The sequence below is a fragment of the Lepeophtheirus salmonis genome, chromosome 5 (genome assembly GCF_016086655.4).
Source record: "Lepeophtheirus salmonis chromosome 5, UVic_Lsal_1.4, whole genome shotgun sequence".
Classification (NCBI taxonomy): Eukaryota; Metazoa; Arthropoda; class Copepoda; order Siphonostomatoida; family Caligidae; genus Lepeophtheirus; species Lepeophtheirus salmonis.
In genome coordinates this window covers 17,937,814-17,957,302 of record NC_052135.2, presented here as the reverse complement: position 1 = coordinate 17,957,302, position 19,489 = coordinate 17,937,814, and the positions used below count along the sequence as shown (strand labels likewise).

General features: G+C 31.4%; 2 protein-coding genes across 5 annotated transcripts in view; one reads left to right on the top strand and one right to left on the bottom strand.

Moving 5' to 3' along the window:
* Window positions 1–11,860, bottom strand: part of LOC121118702 (glycoprotein 3-alpha-L-fucosyltransferase A) — a 69,398-nt gene extending 57,538 nt beyond the window's left edge. Inside the window, exon 1 of the mRNA XM_040713289.2 lies at window positions 11,720–11,860. The gene's annotated coding sequence lies outside the window, so the exon portion shown is untranslated. The remainder of the gene's footprint in view (window positions 1–11,719) is intronic.
* LOC121118701 (probable phosphorylase b kinase regulatory subunit alpha) lies at window positions 8,050–18,065 on the top strand. 4 transcript variants are annotated; one of them, XM_040713285.2, is made up of 18 exons: window positions 8,050–8,565; window positions 9,414–9,978; window positions 10,052–10,189; window positions 10,263–10,412; window positions 10,487–11,035; window positions 11,089–11,493; window positions 11,706–11,897; window positions 11,974–12,027; window positions 12,088–12,232; window positions 12,804–12,993; window positions 15,104–15,264; window positions 15,488–15,505; window positions 16,050–16,321; window positions 16,395–16,488; window positions 16,549–17,018; window positions 17,083–17,109; window positions 17,177–17,623; window positions 17,702–18,065. In XM_040713285.2, exons 2-18 carry the CDS (start codon window positions 9,901–9,903, stop codon window positions 17,912–17,914), a joined length of 3,603 nt encoding a protein of 1,200 aa, XP_040569219.1. In that variant the 5' UTR covers window positions 8,050–8,565; window positions 9,414–9,900; the 3' UTR covers window positions 17,915–18,065. The 4 variants fall into 4 exon arrangements, with proteins under 4 accessions (XP_040569219.1, XP_071744431.1, XP_040569218.1 ...); XM_040713284.2 differs by having other exon boundaries at window positions 8,142–8,565; window positions 9,434–9,978; XM_071888330.1 differs by lacking the exon at window positions 15,488–15,505.
* The last annotated feature ends 1,424 nt before the right edge of the window (window positions 18,066–19,489 follow it).

Genomic DNA, 19,489 nt, shown 5'->3' with positions numbered 1-19,489 from the left:
GCTCCGTTCTGTTTGATAACTTGTTGCAAACGAGAACCCAACTTCATAATACCCTTCTCATAGAAGCTCCTATCTCTATTGGCAAAAAAACAAAAAAAAACTCGGACAACCAATTTTCACAAGCCTCTATTGACCCCAAATTTGTACCTCCAAGTGTGTTGGCCATAGATAGGATCAGGTAGTAGTCACTTGGTGCCAGTGACGGATTGTAGGATGGATACATAAGAACTTCCTATCCGAGGTCCCAAAGCTTCTGGCCCGTCATCAAAGATGTGTGCGGTCTGGCGTTGTTTTGATGATGTCTTGTTGTCTCCTATTCACCAATGCTGGCCGCTTCTGTTCGATAACCAGCTTCAAACGGTCGAGTTGATCACAGTAGATATTGTGTCTTAACGAAGGTGAGGAGACCCAAACTATTTAAAGCAAGGAATCCAGGATGACCGAGAGAAATGGGGAGAGGAAAGACGTGGAGGAATAAAACAAAGGTTGTCTAAGCAAGGAATCCAGGATGACCGAGAGAAATGGGGAGAGGAAAGACGTGGAGGAATAAAACAAAGGTTGTCTAATAGAAACAATTATATTCTTATTAATACAAAAACCTACTCTGATACATACATAAAATACACGACTATTTATACTTAAAACGAGGTAAAAGACTGTACTTTACACATGAATTGTTGATGACGTCATGTATGTTTCAAAATTGTATACATACATCGACCTACAATAACGCCATACTTTGTTAAATGTGTTGCATAAATAATAATTGTAAATCTCATAAATCCAAAATATATGTCCAATTTGGTCTGGAAAAAATCACATATGACCTAACCAAAAAAAAAAAAAAATCTGTTTTGGACCTAATCTCAACACTAATATCCAATATAAGACACATTTCGGTCACAATTATGTCAAATGTACATACATCAGGGTAACAAAAATCAAGAAATTAACTTCTTTCATATATTGTCATTTTGCAATCTTATGAAAAATGCTCTTAAATACCAAAGTATCCGCTCGACCCGTTTCAATTAATAGATTAATGCTTATTTATGAAATTTTCTGAAAGTACTTAATACCCCTAAACTTCTTAGGCTCTCCGGTGGTGTCCACAGGATTATATATATATATTGGAAAAATTTCAAAAATTTTTTTTTTTGCTTCGCCTAAGGCAGAGGGTCTGGTAACTTTTTTCAGCGTTATCCCAAAAAAAAAAAAAAAAAAACTTGTAGTAAAATTAATTTACCTGAAATTAGTGTAGGGGTGTGTGCAGGATTATATATATATATTTTTTTTTTCTTGGGGAAGGGATGGAACTTTTTTTTTTAATCTAACAATATTTTTTTTCTGAAAAGGGCTCCTATACCCTCGTACTCCCTAGGATTTCCCCCAGCAATCTACCCCTTATCAAAATAAAAAGCAACCATATTGGTCGGCAATCCATTTTGGCAGAATGATATTTTGGCTTAATAAATAAACAAATTATATTTATAAGTCATTTTTAGGTAAAATTGATATTCCTTTGAAATTTTTAAATCAAAATATAGTAATGCGTATTACTATAAGATGTATTATTTTTTTTTGCTAGAAAAATGAGGGAATCATGTCCCAAAATTTCAATACCTACACCAACAAAATTTCACTACGAAATGAATTCAAACCAGAGACAAAGTATATAATTAAATTAGTATAATAAGAAAAACAAAAATGAATGAACACGACAACGATTCGAGTAGAAAAATTGATAATCACTTATTCGTTATAATTATCATTAGATATGGGTTATTCATACCAGAAAATCATTATGGATTGACGAACAAACATAATAAAGAGCCTAATTCTATCATTATTCCAACAGAAAACAAATGTTTAATGCATTTTATTGTAATAAATATTACATATTTTGATTTAAAAAATTAAATTGGAACATCAATTTTAACCTAAAATAAACAATAATGAAGTATAAACTTCATTTATTAATATATTAAGGCAAAATATCATCGAGGCAAAACGTCCTATAGTAAAATGGTTTAAGGAATTATGTCCTAAGACCAAATAATTTAAGGCAAAATTACTGAGCACCGAATTTAAGACATCAAGAAAAAATAAATCCAAGAAACCAAGTAAAAAGGAACGACTTTAAAGCAAAACAGTTTATTAAGTTTACAAAACTTTGATTTAAAGATGGCCAAATCTACGAATAGACGTAAAAGAAAGAGTTACACTGATTTCGATCCTCAATTCTAATCAATGTCCAAGAAGAACTAACACTTACAAATCCCGAGCAAACCTTCATTGTTATATTGATCTTTTATGAGGAGACGCACTAATTACTACTCCAACCTTAGATGTTCTCTTCTTAAGAATTAAATAATAAGTGTAGGAGCTTTGGAAGGTAAAAAAAAACCTGTTCAGATTCCTAACTAAAAAAATCTCCTGTTTTCTAGAACATATTTTATACATCTCTAAAAATAAAAAATATTTATACGAGTACATTAATTTGATTTTATAGTCTATTTAAATTATTATCTAGTCTTCGTATTTTTTGCATACTTAGATTTGTGTACATACATAATCAAATGGAAATGTGACCAAATAAATAAGAGTTCACTATTGGGAAATCAGAAAATGAGGATGAAAAAGACAGCCACAGGGGAAAAAAAAAAAAAGTAACTATCTTTAAAAAAGAAAAATTAGAACGAAAGAAAGAAGAAGTTTAATTAAAAATAGTTATTAGTTTTGGGTTTGGCTCTGCAAGTACAAAACAGGTCTGATAATTCAGTTCTTTAAAAAAGTCGGAAAAAGAAAGTTATGATCTAAATTGCTCCAAAAAAAAATAAAAAATTCTAACTGAAATTAGAATAAAATTTTTTAGAAAAAAATTAGATTTCAAAAATAATATTTTTTGGAAAAAAATTAAAAACCCATAGCTATTCACAGAAAATTACAATTTTCGAGAAAAAAAGTTGAAATATTAAATTTTTGCCTAAGTTGTATAATTTGACGAATGACAAAAAAAGTTTCTATTAAAAAGAATAAATTTCTTAATTTGGGTGGGGTTCCAGCCCACCCCCTGCGGACACCCCTTTAACGTCATATGATGTTAAATTATTGTATAAATTATATTTATACAACTCATAAATCAGGCGGGTAAGGAACTAAATAAGTCCAGATTTGAAAAGGATTAATTCTCGGACCGTAATATTGGTCCAAATCCGGTTAGAAAAATCACATAAGACCCGAATCGAGAATAAATTCGCTCTTGGATCGAGTCTTACAACTAATAATTATTATGATTCAAGAATATTTTATGAGCTTCTTCCCCATTAGATCATACAAACACTCTTTCCTCCCTTCTAACTTAATTAAATTACCAAGAATTTGTATTCCAAACATACTTAAGATGAATGAATACATACAATGTCTCGTTTCAATTAATTGTATGTATACTTCCCAGTAATTAATTTATATATTTGTGGTTCTTTTTTTTATGGGGGCATCAAATGAAGAGAACTCTAACTAACAAAAGAATGAATCCGTTGTTGTTTAAAATATTATGATCTTAAAAGGGCATTGAAAGAAAAGGAAAGAAGACCCTTATTTTTAAGATATTTATTCCGTATTAGATAAAAAGCCGCAAATTATGCAGTAGAGCAAAAGAAATTTATATTTGAACTTACTTTCCTAAATATTAAATTTTTTCCAAAAAATTAAATATTTTTTGAATAACTATAGATTTTTGAAATTTTTTTCAAAAACCTTATTTCTGAAATTTTTTTCAAAAAATTTAATTTTTGAATTTTTTTTCCCAAAACATTTAATTTTTTCCCAGAAATTAAATTTTCTGTGGTATTTATAGAGGGTATTTGGAGTGATGTGTTTTTTTGGAATTGGTAATCTGAAGAATTTATTTTCTTTTTCTAATCTGCTGTTTTTATTATTTAACTCACGAATAGTGAACTTCCTCTTCTACCACATTCAATTATACTTAAAACCTGATTGAACATTTGTGTGTGCTCATAAAAAGACGGAATGGAATCCTGAGGATTTGTTGTGGAGCTATGATTGTAAGTCCTTGTTGGACTCAGAGTAGAATTTAGGATTAACATTGGAGTAATTATTGCCTGTGTCCTAATTTACTTCCTTTTCCCCCAACTTCCTCGTAACAGTTGATTGTAGCTGATCTACTAAAACATAAAATACAGCTAAGTTACACTCCTCCATAACATTCTTAAAATTATCAGTGGTACCATTTGATCTTCACCCAAAATACACTCGATTTTAGAGACTAGTAATTTGTATAGAATTGTATATATATGGTATGTAAAAAATAAAGAAATAGGTCCACTCATTTTCAAAAATAAAAAAAATAGTAAGTACTTTATATAAAAAATGTATATGACTTTAGATGAGGTTTAATAACGAGCTAAAGTACTATCTGGCTCATCAAGTCATATTTTTTTCTCAAGCTTTTATTATTACTATTTTAATATTGAGACAAGAACTCATAAGTACTGAGTAACAACGTGTGAGTGTGCTCATGAAAAACAGAGAGTAACACAGATAATTTTTAAGGAAGTTATCTTCTATATTATTAAAACATAAACAAGTTTGTCATGTCGTTGACGCTCAAAAACTCCAGACTATGTACTAGATGCATTTCTCTATTAATATCATATTAATTACATTGCACAGAAATAGGCGGGAAACTATAAATTCTATAGTAGAGAGAGATGTTATCAGAGCAATAGTTTGGCAAAGAATGAACAAAAAAGAAGAAAAATCACCCGCAACAACTATTTATTCCCTTTCTAATCACAAAACAGTTATTTATCCATACTTTTTGCTCAGATTTACTTATCGTTAAAGAGAGAACTGTGTAAAGGAAAAAATAAGCTTAGTGATTAGAAGAAGAAAAAAAGTTGTTGCTTTGAAGACTCTTCTCTTTATAGTAGTAATTCATTTTCTCCCCCAAAAATCTATATAAGATAGCTGATGTTAAAATGTGTCTTAATTCAGTAATACCATAAGTTTCGCTCTTGCCTTCTCCACACACTCTTACAAAAATCTCATTTTTGGTTATCATTATTTTATGGTAACTAAAGGATTCAAGGGAAAGAGCGAACACTCAGTAGAGGAAGAACATCTTTTTTATGGTTTGTTCCTTCTCGTTACTGATTGTCTTAAAATTATCAGCTGCCATAAGATCTATTTGAAAGGTCTTGGATGAGTTTTATTTACCATTTTGCTGTCTTAATTTAATCATTTCTTATAATTAGCCAGTAGTAGTAATTTATTTTTCATAATGGTAGTGATATATGTGAAGTGGAGTGGATCATAAAAATAGATTAGATACAGATAAAAAGTCTCTAGACTTCTCATGCATGAAAATTGTTAATTATGCAAAAGATATAAAAAGAAGGAAGTTGTGGATCAATTGTATCAAACGTGCTAATTGGAATCCAACCAAAGGCTCAAGAGTTTATCAAGTAATATAATCAACAATTTTTTACTATGTTGAGGGATATAAAAATTAAATTAATGAGTTGTTTTAAAAAAATGTCAATGGGCTTTATATTCTAAAATTTTTGTCATTAAATTATTTGCTTTAGGCCCATTTTGAGAATCATGCTTCTGAGGAAGTCTCCAGAGAGACAATATTGTATACATAATGCAGTTATATCTTTGTATTTGAACATTATTAGATATTAAAAAAAACCAAAGCTCTCATATATCTTAAACTTTTTATTTGAAAATCTATCTCATGTATTCAAACGTTCATTTGCCAAAAGTAATTCGCCTATTCCTCTCCTTGACTAAGTCTTCCTGTTCCTTCAGAAAGAGTTCCAAAATGGGTTTCGACTGACTTTCATCCTCATTTAGATGTAAATGCAAAATAAGTTCAGTCCTCAGAATCTGTATTTTTTGTGACTAAAGACTGATCCACGAAGATAAGGAAGAGCTCACATCGGATCAGGACTTTTGAAGAGAATATTACTGAATATTGTCCATTCATGAATTACACATTGACACGTAGTAACAGATGATTAACTTAAATAGAGTTCTTTGCGTGATAGTAATTATGAAGAGCTTTGAGGAAAGTGACCTACATTTATTCTCGTGAAAGTGAAGATAATCTGTATTAAGGAATTATTACATTATGGCTCCTAAATAATGGCAACGACAACAGTCGGACATCTATCAAGACTTTCTTTACATACACTTTATTGAAATATAAATATTATGTTTATCGGAGCCCTCGGATCCCTTTTGCTATGGAAGAAAATGTCTATGCTTTAATAATTTATCGTTAATTTTAAAGCATTTCTAATTAGATACTCTTGACTCATACTTTATATCAATTTGACTACTATTCTTTTCTTTATCGAATGTGAATCTATAATACGTATGTTTATGCTATGAAGTGCATCAGAAAAGTGATAATGAGGATTCCAAGAGTTCAACAAAAATTTGATTAAAAATGGATAGGTCCATTTTCGAACCTAAGATTAGAGTGAAAATGATAATTTAAATGATAACAATCATCAAATAATTATTATCAATATAATTTTCCTGTGTCAAAAATACAATTTATTGTTCATTCATATAGTATATTCCTGAAAATTGTTCACTCTCCATGTATATAATAATTTATAATGCTCCTTAAATGCGTATATGAGAAGCATACGTCTTCCCCTCATATTTATTCATTAAAGTAGTAATATAGTCTGTGTATAATAAGTAAAGTATTATTATAGTTCTAGCTATAATTCACTCTTTATTTCCTTTTTATTTTCTCCCATCCTAGCTAGAATCCTAGTAAAGAAAATAAAAAGATAGCTACGACTGAAGGATCGACCTAATTGGTCCTTTGGACTTATAAATGGTGAAAAAAATCGGACTGATTGGAAATGGACAGCAAGACGAAGAAAAAAAACGATTAACAAGAGCGATTAGGAATGCAGTGCTAGGATTTATACAACACTAGTGTTGGGTAATTTTTACTTAGTTAATTAATAAGTTAAATTCGAACTTCTTCCTCACTAATACTTCCAAAACTATATATTATCTGGTTCACAGACACTGTATAGTTTAGTATTTGTAGGGATATTAAAACATAGCTGTAGTTTCTTTAATTATTCAACTTTAATATATATTTTTTAAATACCTTAATACTTTTAAATTGTATCAGACATAAACTTATAAACCCTACAAATTACCTGGTGATAGTATTTGAATTTTTTGTTGTCCATCTTCTCATGGGATTAGGACATTTTATTAATGACAAAAATAATGGCAGATTTAATAAAGTACCTAATTATTATAAGGTTTTACATATGACTCAATTTTATAAAGTTATTTCATTATATTACAGATTACTTTTTAAGCAAAGTAATGTCGTTATAATTATTAGTTACTTAAAAAGTAATACTATTACATTAAAATATAACTAACGAATGTGTTACATTCCAACACTGGTAATAATATTTCACGTGTCTACTTTTCCAACATTGAATTAACATTAAAGCCAAATTTATGAATGTTCCATTCCATTAAAAAAAAAACCAATATATATATAATTTGGGGTTTTAAGGGACATTATGGGTTTAGTAATTGGGTGATCGTTAGTCAAGATCCGTATCTAAATCTATAGATCAGGGATCGGGGAACAGGGGTAAGTTATCCCAAATAGGGTATTTTAGGAAAAAAATTGGGGGGGGTGTAATTTTTGTTGTGTGTTATTTCCATACCATGAAGAAGGACTTTTACTTCCTAGTGTTCATTGAAATAAACAAATAAGCATTATGCCACTAGTTTGAGAGAAATTAATTATACTACAAGTTCTTTTGAGGTAAATCAACAAAAAAGTTACCCAACCCCCACTGTAGATAGAGAATAATATATGCTATTATATTGATGTTATATCTTCTTCTTATTATTTTCGAAAAAGTCAGACGGCAATAGGTGTCAACCAAGGTTAAAAATTTGCAGAACAAAGCTTTGTTGCATCATGCATTGAAGTGGCTTTAGATGTAATATTTATCTTTTAGTCCATGTTGTCACGTAGTATATATTTCAATGAATAATCGTTGCTCCTCTTTCGATATCTATATGTGTAGCTAGAGAGATTTTTGTATTTCAAAGTACTTTTATGAAATGTGCTTTCTATTTCCTACTTTCAAATGAGCGGCTAAGGCAGCTTTCTTCATGATGGCGGTAGCAAGGAAGATATACGCATTTTTAGTGAAATTTACAACAGTCTAAAGAAATCATAGTGATGAGAATTGGTGAATAGGGAATTATATGGATTAGAAGGGGTCTTTGGATTCTATATGTGTAGGGATTCCTGGACTAGGGATCTATTGACTTATTTACTTCGAGTAAGAAAATTCAAATTAAATTAACTGGGGGAAGAAAAAGAGAGATTCGTGAGCTTCATCCGAGAGAAATAAAGTATCGAAACACTTTTGTTAGATTCAGGAGATACATGGACATGGTTAGTGATGAAACTCCTGTGTATAATGGGCACGTTTAAAAGAAAAGAAGAAACAATAAATCAACAAGGTAACCCTGACAATTTGAAGAATGTTTTGAGGAGATCAGCTATAGACAGCTGTGACGAGGGAGGAGGGAGAGAAGGAAATAAACAACAACATTGGCAGTAATTACTCCCATGCAAGATTAATAGAAATACAAGGTTAGACTAAAGCGTTAACGCTTTAGGTTAGACCATCATGTAATTGGGCTTGCTAGAATTTTCAATTTGATGTATCTTACCGACTTCTGGGCTATAAAGACAGATTTTGGAAAAAAGACACGCAACCACTCATACACTATGATGTCAATATTAAAAGGCGTGGTGGAAGTCAAACATCAGTCGCACACAGTACATTATGGTATAACCTTGTATTTCTATTAACCTTGCTCCTATGTAGTCCTACGACTGATCGCCTTATCAGTCTTTTTTCTCCGCTCTTTTCAGTTTTTTTATTATCAGTCCGACCTTTTTTCTTATTCAACTGTCCTAAGGACTGATGCATCGATCTTCCAGTCCTACGGTCCTAGCTATCTTTTTATTTTCTTCACTCATAACTCGGATTGAAGAATATAAGAACTAAGAAAATAATTAATAATAGCTAGAGTGATGATAATACGTTCTAGTCACACATCTACAGGTATCTAATCTCATTGAATGAGGTCATGAACTATGATGTAACTTCAGCGTCTCAAATGACGTAGTTAGTACTAACTACGTCATTTTAGCTGTTGTAATTACTACAAAAGACCGATAAGGACCGATCCTAGGACTAACAAATTTTATTAGAATCAGACTGATAGGACTTTAGTCTTTTCAGTTTTTTTACAGTGGATACCACATGTCCCTTTATCATTTTTTTCACTTCACTTTACAGAGTTTACCTTGTTATTTTAGTTACAAGGGTGAATTGATAGAGGCTGCGTTATTAGATATGAAGTAATATTCCACGCTCCCAGCGGACAACAAAAAGTGTCGCTACGACCACTACTCTACACAACTTCGATCACGTGGTCTCCATTTGTCACTTTGTTGGAAAGCTTTACATATAGTTAGCTAGAGAAAGAGAGGAAGATCAAAGATCAGAACATCTCCTGTGCTGCTAGCCAGCTACAAACACATTCAAGTTCATGCAATGTCAACATTTCACAAAATATAAAGGAAATAATTCCCGTTTTCAGTGTTGTACTGCTAGTGACTTGAGTAGTATTTGAGTATCTCGTGGAATCATTCCAATTATTGCACATATGGGTGTTAGAAAATAAATATAATATTAATTATTCACAAGTGACATACAAATCATACATCCTATGCTTTTTTATTCATTCATAAATTGTAAATATTAACTACAATCGTTAGAGAAAATGACGTTTCCCACTGAGCCCACAAGGAATTTGAACTATTACTACAAGCTCGTTAAGGAGACTATTCTTCAATATCAGGTCATTCTCGATATCAAATCTACTCCAATAACTACTAAATAATATTATTATAATTTCAAATTGATATAAATAGAATCCTATAACGGGTCTAATATCTCCACATGACAACGATCATGCCGGCATTCGTGACAATCTCTACTCCATTATATGCATCTGGGCCCTGAGTTTGTCCTTCAAAAAAACATGTGACGTGGAGGAGGATCGAGCCAAGGTGAGTTGAACATTATTATTTGCTATTCCTAATACTTTGACAAATGCACTACTGCATTCTCATTCACTTCTAGTACTTTGAACTGCAGCAGGCTACTGTGAAATGCATGCGGGGTCTACTCCTCTCCATGATGCGCCAGTCTGATAAAATTGAAAAGTTTCAACTCTCTTGCTCCGTAAAGGACTCTATTCATGCCAAATTTTCAGCCAAAGATGGACATCCAGTAAGTTTGGGCTCAATAAGATATGCATCTCTATCACGTCTAGTACATCCATGTATTATGTTTAAACATCCTAGGTGGTGGGTGATAATGACTGGGGGCATCTCCAAATCGATGCAATATCTCTCTACCTTCTGACCTTAACTCAAATTACTACCTCTGGTGTTCAAGTCATCTTTACGCTTGAAGAAGTATCAGTCATTCAAAACTTGGTTTTCTATATCGAAACAGCTTATTGTATCCCAGACTTTGGGATTTGGAGTCGTGGTGATAAGACCAATAAGGGTATAACGGAGTTGAATGTTAGTTCTATCGGTATGGCCAAAGCAGCTTTGGAAGCTATGACAGAATTGGATTTATTTGGTGCTAACGGTGGATCAGTTTCTGTTATTCATGTCATGAGTGATGAAACAAGAAAAAATAATGCGATTTTAATGTCAATGCTTCCTCGAGAGAGTCTCTCTAAGGAAACAGACTCTTCTCTTCTAACAGTTATTGGGTACCCTTCATTTGCTGTGGAGAGTTCCACTATTATAAAACAAACAATGGATACAATCGTGTCCAAGCTCGGGGGTCGTTATGGATTCAAAAGATTTATTCGGGACGGATATAAAACACCAATAGAAGTAAGGTTCTCTCATATGGTAACCTCAAGAAAAATTAACTTTGTACTTTATAGGATCCGAATAGACTCCATTATGAATCCTGGGAACTACAAGTATTCGAGCAAATTGAGTGTCAGTGGCCATTGTTCTTTTGTTATATGGTTATAAATGGATATTTTCATAATGACGAAAAATCAGCCATTTACTACTCCGATCTTCTCGAAGAAATGCTTATCACTAATGATAAGGGATTCAAATTGGTGCCAGAACTGTATGCTGTTCCAAATGAAAATCTTGATGCGGAAAGGGCAAACCCTGGATCACAGAACAGAAAAGTGGGTGGAGCGGTTCCTTTTCTATGGGCACAGTCCCTTTACATCCTATCAAGACTTCTAAGGGAGAAATATATTGTACATGGAGAAATTGATCCTATTAATCGACGGCGCAAGGAGCAGTCAAGTTTAGACTCTATTGTGCAGGTAACATTGAATCCAGATACTCTTTAATCGATATAAATATACATACGTACTATAATCGTTATAATTTATCGTCTTATATACACAATCTCAAATATCAATTATGTGTTTTGTCATTATTAAATTAATTTTGTTTTATGGAAATGATTTTGAATTGATTAAGTAATCATGCATAATAAACAGACAACCCTTACTTTTTTACACCCTATGATCAGGTTGTGGTACTTACTCGAGATGCAAACATTCAATCATCACTCCGCCAACATGGAATTATTGTACAAACTCATGATGAAGTTGCTCCCTATGAAGTTCACTCATCCAATGTTTTAGCACATCTTTTCAAATTCCTAGGTAAAAATGAGAAGCTTGGATTTAAAGGACGAAAAAAGAAAACGATTGGTCTCTTGGTATGGATTATCCATTGCATTGATTTTATTAGTCTTTATTTTCTTCTGTTAATTAATGATTTTTTTTCCCCCATAGGATACAAGTAAATTTTATCGAATTCAGAACAAACTATGTTCCTTTACGCCTGAGGTGAGAAATGATCCATACTTGCAATAAAAATACAAACAACTATTTATTGACTGGTTTTAGAGACTGGATTTTGCTCGCAATTACATTGATAGTGACACAAATTTAATGATGATTACTTTGGAGTACACTTTGTCTTATTTATCTTCCTCTTGGAGCAGTACTGGACGTCCTTTATTAACTCTTTCTTTAGGATCAAATATTCTTGGTAAGTTATTATGTGTGCATATATTCACACTATATAAGGACAATATTATTCATTTATCATTACTTCCTATCACGTTAAAATTTCATTAGCAACTGAATATACTCATATTTCTAATTTCAGACTATTAAAATAAAAGCAGCAAAATCCAAATTGAATTTCTTAAATTACACATGATAAGAGAAATAAAATAATATAGTTATTAATCCTATGCAATCTCTCATACTAAAGTGTTTGTTTCTCTATATATACATATGTGACTTGTCAATATAAAAACAGGCTAGATTTTTTTTAAATTGATGAATAAGTTAAAAGTGTTGTCTAATTTCTTTACGTTAAATTATATTAACAAACTTTTTTGATTCGTTGAGTGGAAGCTGCGCTTTTTATGATAGTTTTTAAGTTAAATTCAAAATAATATATTTTGTCACAAATGTCTGTTGAGGACAATAAACATAGATAATTTATTAGAGTGGGGGAGAACATTCTGTCAGACCTACATAGTAAATATTCAAATTCAATATTCAAATATAAAATATTAAGTATCCCTCTTTACGATTTTTTAAATCCCTAGAAAATGATGTCATTCCTACTTCCGTTATTCGTACGTTAAGAAAACTAAATAGCGGTATGTTTGTGAATGGAACTCGTGTCAAATTAGGATCCTTTGAGGATTTTTTATCCACTTCATGCATTTGTAACTTGGACTTTGTTGGATACTCTGAGTACGGTTACAATGAGAGTATTGATGAGCGACTTCAAAAGTATGTATTTACATTTTTAAAGAAATTATACGTATATATATATATTTATTAAGGTGTCCCATAAAATTAAAATTATTTTTTCAAAAATGAATACCCTCCATTTTTTTATATTTGATCTCAGCTAGTCAATTATCAAAACAAAATTTTTCTAAAACAACGATAACAGGTGCCGAGGAGAGCTTAAAGTCAACTTGATGACTTTATTGTAGGGTGGACCAGGACATTCGCATTCAAATAAAGATTACACAAAAAGTACTTATCATAATTGTAGTTTAACTCGTTTCACTATTAGTAAATAGATGTATGTATGCTGTGTAAAACTTTGCTTGGTCTAATTTGAAGTATCTACAAGTAATTCAGTAAGACGTGTTTCAACTTTCACTGGTCCACCCTATTCTATATAAAGTGATAATGTTGAGTTTATATTTCAGAATTGATAAATAATAGGACTCTATTTCATATATTAGGATTATTTTTACTTAGTAACTCAATCAATTAATTTTTTTTGGATATATTTTCTTTTAAGTGTTTAATTTACATTCAGGATATATCTTCTTGCGTTCATGCACCAATAGTAGAAATTACTTTTGTTCCTTAACCGCTGTAATTAAACCATGGAAGTCTTTCGTAAGCTTTTGAAGTATATTTCAGCCGTAATATTAATTTCTCTAAGCATTGACAATGTTTTATACTTCAATCCAGGCAGAATTACTATCCCATAAAGATGGAGCTTCACAAAGAAAATAATCTTCAATTCTGAAAGAGATATGTTATTTTGTACTAATTATTGTAAGGAGTCTATTTGGAAGGAATCTATATTTTTCCAATAATCTTCTAATTTTTGAAAGAAGGGAATATTTGGACTTGTAGCTACATTTTTGATTTTCACTTTGAAAATACTTTTTAAAATCAGTTCATGAAGAGGATGACGACAAGTAAATAAAAACATTTTTCTTTCAAATTTTTGCTCCAGCAGCATAACAGTATCATAAAGACGACCAGTATTTGAAGCTGTGGTATCACAGCTCAGATAACTTGTATATTTTATTTTATTTCCCAGTCTAGAATTGCTTTCCATATGTAAAGACAATCGTCAATTTGTCTTTAAAATCAACTTTTATGGAGTTCCCCGATCTTTTCTTTGATCACCCCGTATCCTTTATATAGAAGACTTACTAATAGGAGTATTTAACTTTAATTAATCAGTAGTTGCTTCAAGAATAAAGACTCATACTTAATTGACACTTATCTAATGTAGCTACTAAGTTTGGAGTAATAAAATTCATCGGGTTGTTATTTAATGGGAAATTAGTTTGAACTTGTTAAGATATAAATCAGAAAAAAATTCATACAGATTGTATATCTTTTTGGAGCTCCTAGAGTGTAATTGCCTTTGAAGTTTAAATCAAACAAGGTCACAACATTTATCTAACTTAAAATGTAATATATAAAACCTCACTGCCTTCAAAATATACTAAGACTTAATGGAATACTATTATGATGAATAAAAAAAGGTATTATTTATAAATTATGAAAGAAAAACTCAACATAATCACTCTATATAGAGTAGGGGGACAGAGAAAGTTGAAACACGTCTTTTGAATTACATGGAGATACTTCAAATTAAACAGACCAAAGTTTTACACAACAGACATACATCAATATACTAATAGTCAGATGAGTTAAAATTCATTCATGATAAGTACTTTTTGTGTAATCTATATTTGAATGCAAATTTCCTGGTCCACCTTACAATGAAGTCATCAAATTGACTTTGAGCTCTCGTCGGCAACCTGTTATTGTTGTGTTAGAGATAAAGGTAGCAAATATCCATTGTAACAAAATGGTATGTTCTATTTGAAAGGCCATATTGGGGTCAAATGAAGGTTTTAAAGTATTGTTGTCAGCCTTGGGTATCTCAATTTATTCAAGAGACTTAATTACAAAGCATATATTGACCATAATTTGGACTATATGTTTATAGGATTTAAAGAAACATATCGGTGATTTATTTTTTCCCAAATTCTTTTTTCAAGATTACTTTTATGTTAACGTAGATAGATATTAGATACAAGTCTCATTCTCATCTTTCTTTTATTTGACTCATCAGATATTTAAACAACAAGGCAATTGGGCCAATTAATAGCTCTATCTTTAAAAAGAAGTTTCTAAGAGCTGATAAGAAAAAGGAAAAGACGGAATTTTTGAGTCGGAAGCAGTCCATGAAAGGGACGATCCGTAGATCCAGATCCATTGTAGCCTCACCTGAAAGTAAGTTATTTTATTGTATTTTTAAAGAATATATAGTATTGTACGAGTATAACATTGTGAAGTTATAAATTATAAAACTTGAAATTGAATCCCTATTTGATAGGTGATTATGTTTTAAATGAGAACATTGTTCAAAGTAATAGTATATCTTTTCAATTAGGGTACTTGAATAGTAGATAGTTACGATTTAATTAATAAAGGCAACAATTTTATTTTTTGATAGCATCTATATGTGACCAATGTAAGTAAAATGGTTGACTGGATAACATTTTTATGTATGTATGGTAAATGCAGATCATTATTTATACTAATAATAATATATCCCAAAAGGAGTAAGTAAACATCTCCTACAAATAGTAATTATGTACATATTATGATGAGTACAATATACAATACATACGTTGATGCAGCATGAATGATTGGAATTAAATTAATTAGTGCAGTCCTTATAATATTTGAAATAATTTATTTTATAAAATAATATATATATTTGCCGCTCTTTTATTCTCGATCAATGTTAAAGATGTCCTTAATTAAGAGACAATAAGTGTGGAAAATAAATGCTACTAACAAAACTGAATGATATAACTACATAGATTGATTAATTAATTAATGTACATATATATATTAAGATAGATCTACTAATCCACTCTTGTAATCAAATCTTTAAAATATAGTGTAAATTTAAGGATTTATAACAAAGTATACACAAAGTAATTTAGTTTTCACTATATAGCAATTTTTTTTCAAATTTTAATTTTCTTTATCTCTTTTTATTGACAAAGTCGATGGCATGAAAAAAAGATGGTCTGTGCAACGTGTTGATAGCACAGACGAAACTGGAAATATATCTTTGGATGAAGAATTTGATGATTTTCCTCACCGGACCGTTTCTTTCTCGCGACGTAGACTCATTTCTGAAACAAACTTTGAATCCGCTGATATAGATAGTCTGTTAAGTCAATTAGCTCAGGCTGAAAATTTAGCTGAAGAGGGAGATATACTTCATTATCTTGCCTCTACTATTGGTCTTAATTATGAAACAGAGATTTTTGAGGTAGGTTAATGATTGGTGACGATTTTCTCTTTGATTATATTCCCTAAGATTTGTGATTTATCTTTTGCATCAGAATGGGAAAAATGTCAAAATCAAGGATCTACTCAATTCATTGTACGATAACGCAATCGCTAAACGAAATTGGGGTATTGTTCGCCATTCTGCAGGTAAAGGTTATTTTTGATGTTACAGTTTATGTATAAAGTTGTTTCCCCTTCCCGCTATAGGATTGCTTGGAAAAAGATTTGAGGATCTTTCTAAAAATGTGACTGATATCCTTGTTCGTCAAAAGCAAGTAACTATTGGACTACCCCCCTTGGATGAAATAACAATTTCCCGTCCACTTACAAATAATGAGCTACGGAAGCTGATGTTCAAGGCTTTTAAAGGGGATGCATCAACTGCCATGCTTGCCAATGAACTTCTCTGCTATCTGGCCATGTTTATAAATACAGATCCTCATATTTTCCATGGAATTATGAGAATCAGGATTGGATTGATCATTCAGGTTCTTGCATCCGAGATGGGAGATAAATTAGATCTTTCCAAGGATGATGCATACGAGCAACTCATGAGTCTCTCACCTTTTGATATGAGGAATATTTTGCTGAATGTCATGGCATCGAAAGATTTTCATATCGATAAAATAGAGAGTGGTTGGAGCATCAATACACTTGATGAGACCAAATTAAGTCAAGTAAGTAATCTCATTTCGTCATTTCCAAATCTTCATTTATCTCTCTCTTTGTAATTCCTTTTAGGCTCTACTCAAGTCATCATTTAAAGAGGTGCTTATTTAATTCTTTTTAATAATGATTGATATTAATTTATTATTAAAATTATATTTTTATTTAGGAGTATAAAGAAAAACTAATCAAAGCCAACCAAAACGGTCAGACAACCAACAACTCTGTCGACTCCGATGATACTGATGACAATGATGAAGAAGAGGGAGCCTGGGTTCGACGCCGCCGCTTGGACGGGGCCTTAAATCGTGTTCCTACTGGTTTCTATTCAAAGATATGGCATCTCCTTCGAGTGTGCAGGGAATTACATATTGGAACAGAAAAATATCTTTCTACATCCGTAACGCAAGAAATGACGAGTGAAGAGCTCAACTTTGCCTTGGCTGTCGAGCAGTTTCTTAATTTTGTTTCCTATCCAGAATATCGACAATTACTTGTAGAAGTACTTATGGTCCTCATAATGGCACAAGAAAGACGCATCACAAAATCCTTGGATGATTCTATTGATCTTGATAAAATTGTACATTTGGCAAATGAACTTTTCCTTATTGATCAAGTAAGACATCATACACATATACTTATATATTTTTCTTTAACCATACACTAACTTTTCAATTTATTGATCTTATATTAGCGAAAAATTCAAGGTGACGCCATGCAATGCTGCGCAAAAGAAGATCAAAACCATGACGCACCACTGTGTGGTGGAGCTGGAAAAATTTGCCAGATATTTTACGATACTGCTCCATCAGGTCCATATGGAACAATGCAGTACATGATCCATGCAGCATGTCAACTCCTGGATCAAATACCTAAGGATGGAGAAATATCTTGCAATGTTATGTAGAAAATTTTTTATTTTATGATTATTATTATTAACACATTAATTATTCATTCGTTTTTAAAATTTGATTACATTAATCATTTTTAAGGTATTAAAAAAAACCTGTATATGTTTCATACGAAATAAATGCCCATTTGAAGTACGTAACTCAGAATTCTGAACAACTTTTATTTTATCTCTAAAGTCTGTATCTGTCTCCGTTTGTGAAATAAATACCCTATGATTTTTATCAGTGGACGGACGGACATACCATGAATTCATAGACAGAGATTTTATTATATTATAGTAGATTTCGAATCCCAAGGTTAATAGAAATACAAGGTTAGACCATCATGTAATCGGGCTTGCTATAATTTTCTATCCGACTACTGGGCAAGACAGGCAAATTTTGACAAAACACGCAACCACGTGTGGTATATGCTAGAATTTTCAATTTAATGTATCGTACTGACTGCTGGGAAAGAAAAACAGGTTTTGACAAAACACGCAACCACTCATCTACTATGACGTCAATATTAAAAGCGTGGTGGAAGTCAAACCTCAGTCGTACACGTGTTATGGGAAAACCTTGTATTTCTATTAACCTTGTCGTATCCTATATATATGTTCATATAATTTGAATCCAGGAAATTAAACTCTAGAACAGTTGACAGTATAAAAAAGGTACAAAATATTCTTCTATGTTTAATTGTCATCATAAAATATCACTATAATTTATAAAATAGAATTATATTAATTTCTGGAGTTACACCAGCTCTAAAGCTTTAAAACACAGAGCATATTCAAGTAGAGGTATATTGCTACAGGCAAGTACTATTGGCAAATGTGCGACAGTGTGTATCAACAAGACGGAGAACTGATAAGTAAATAAATCCTCAAAAAGTTAAATATTTCAACGAACATTAATTAGATAAGTTGGTTACTATAAACAGTAAGCTCCCAAAAAGACACTTTAAAATAATATCACTTCCACATTTTAATGGCTTGATAAAGTATTTCTCTACTTCAACAAAGAAGACTTAGCTCATTTACTTTTCAGTGTCCTTCTTAATCCAAAATGAAAACGTCCGGGGAAAGGTATTGTGCTGCGATGAATTGTTCTAACAATTGGAAAGCTAATCCTTCGTATTTCTTTAAATTCCTCTTAACGATGGTATCTGCAAAATATGGATTCACAATTCTCGTCGAGCCGATGTTTATGAATGCTGCTTCAAAAAAAAAAAAGGGAAAAAAACAAAAAAAAAAAAACAGATACCTAATGCACTATTGCTCTAAAGATACTCCTAAACGTATTTTTAGAGCAACGACGTATTCAAGATAAGAGCCCGATTCGTTTGACTTTACTTGAAAGACATTTAGCGAGTATGATTATGATATATAATTATAAGAAGATTTAGGGTAAATCCAAAGAAATTTCTTGAATGCTAAAACTCAGACAATATATATCTCTCAAAAATCGACCGATAAAAAGATTGCAGCTAGAAAAAAAGGCAAAATTTACAACTCTGAAAAATGTGAAACACATAATCTCTTCAATACAGCCATACCTTTCCAAAAAGCAACATTATCTTATATTCT

Bases quoted from the DNA above. Each gene is read 5' to 3' on its own strand.
- LOC121118701 (XM_040713285.2), top strand. From the start codon at position 9,901: ATGACGTTTCCCACTGAGCCCACAAGGAATTTGAACTATTACTACAAG. The intron at 10,413-10,486 runs GTAAGTTTGGGC...TAAACATCCTAG, and splicing joins CAGCCAAAGATGGACATCCA to GTGGTGGGTGATAATGACTG. The intron at 12,994-15,103 runs GTATGTATTTAC...TTGACTCATCAG, and splicing joins ATTGATGAGCGACTTCAAAA to ATATTTAAACAACAAGGCAA.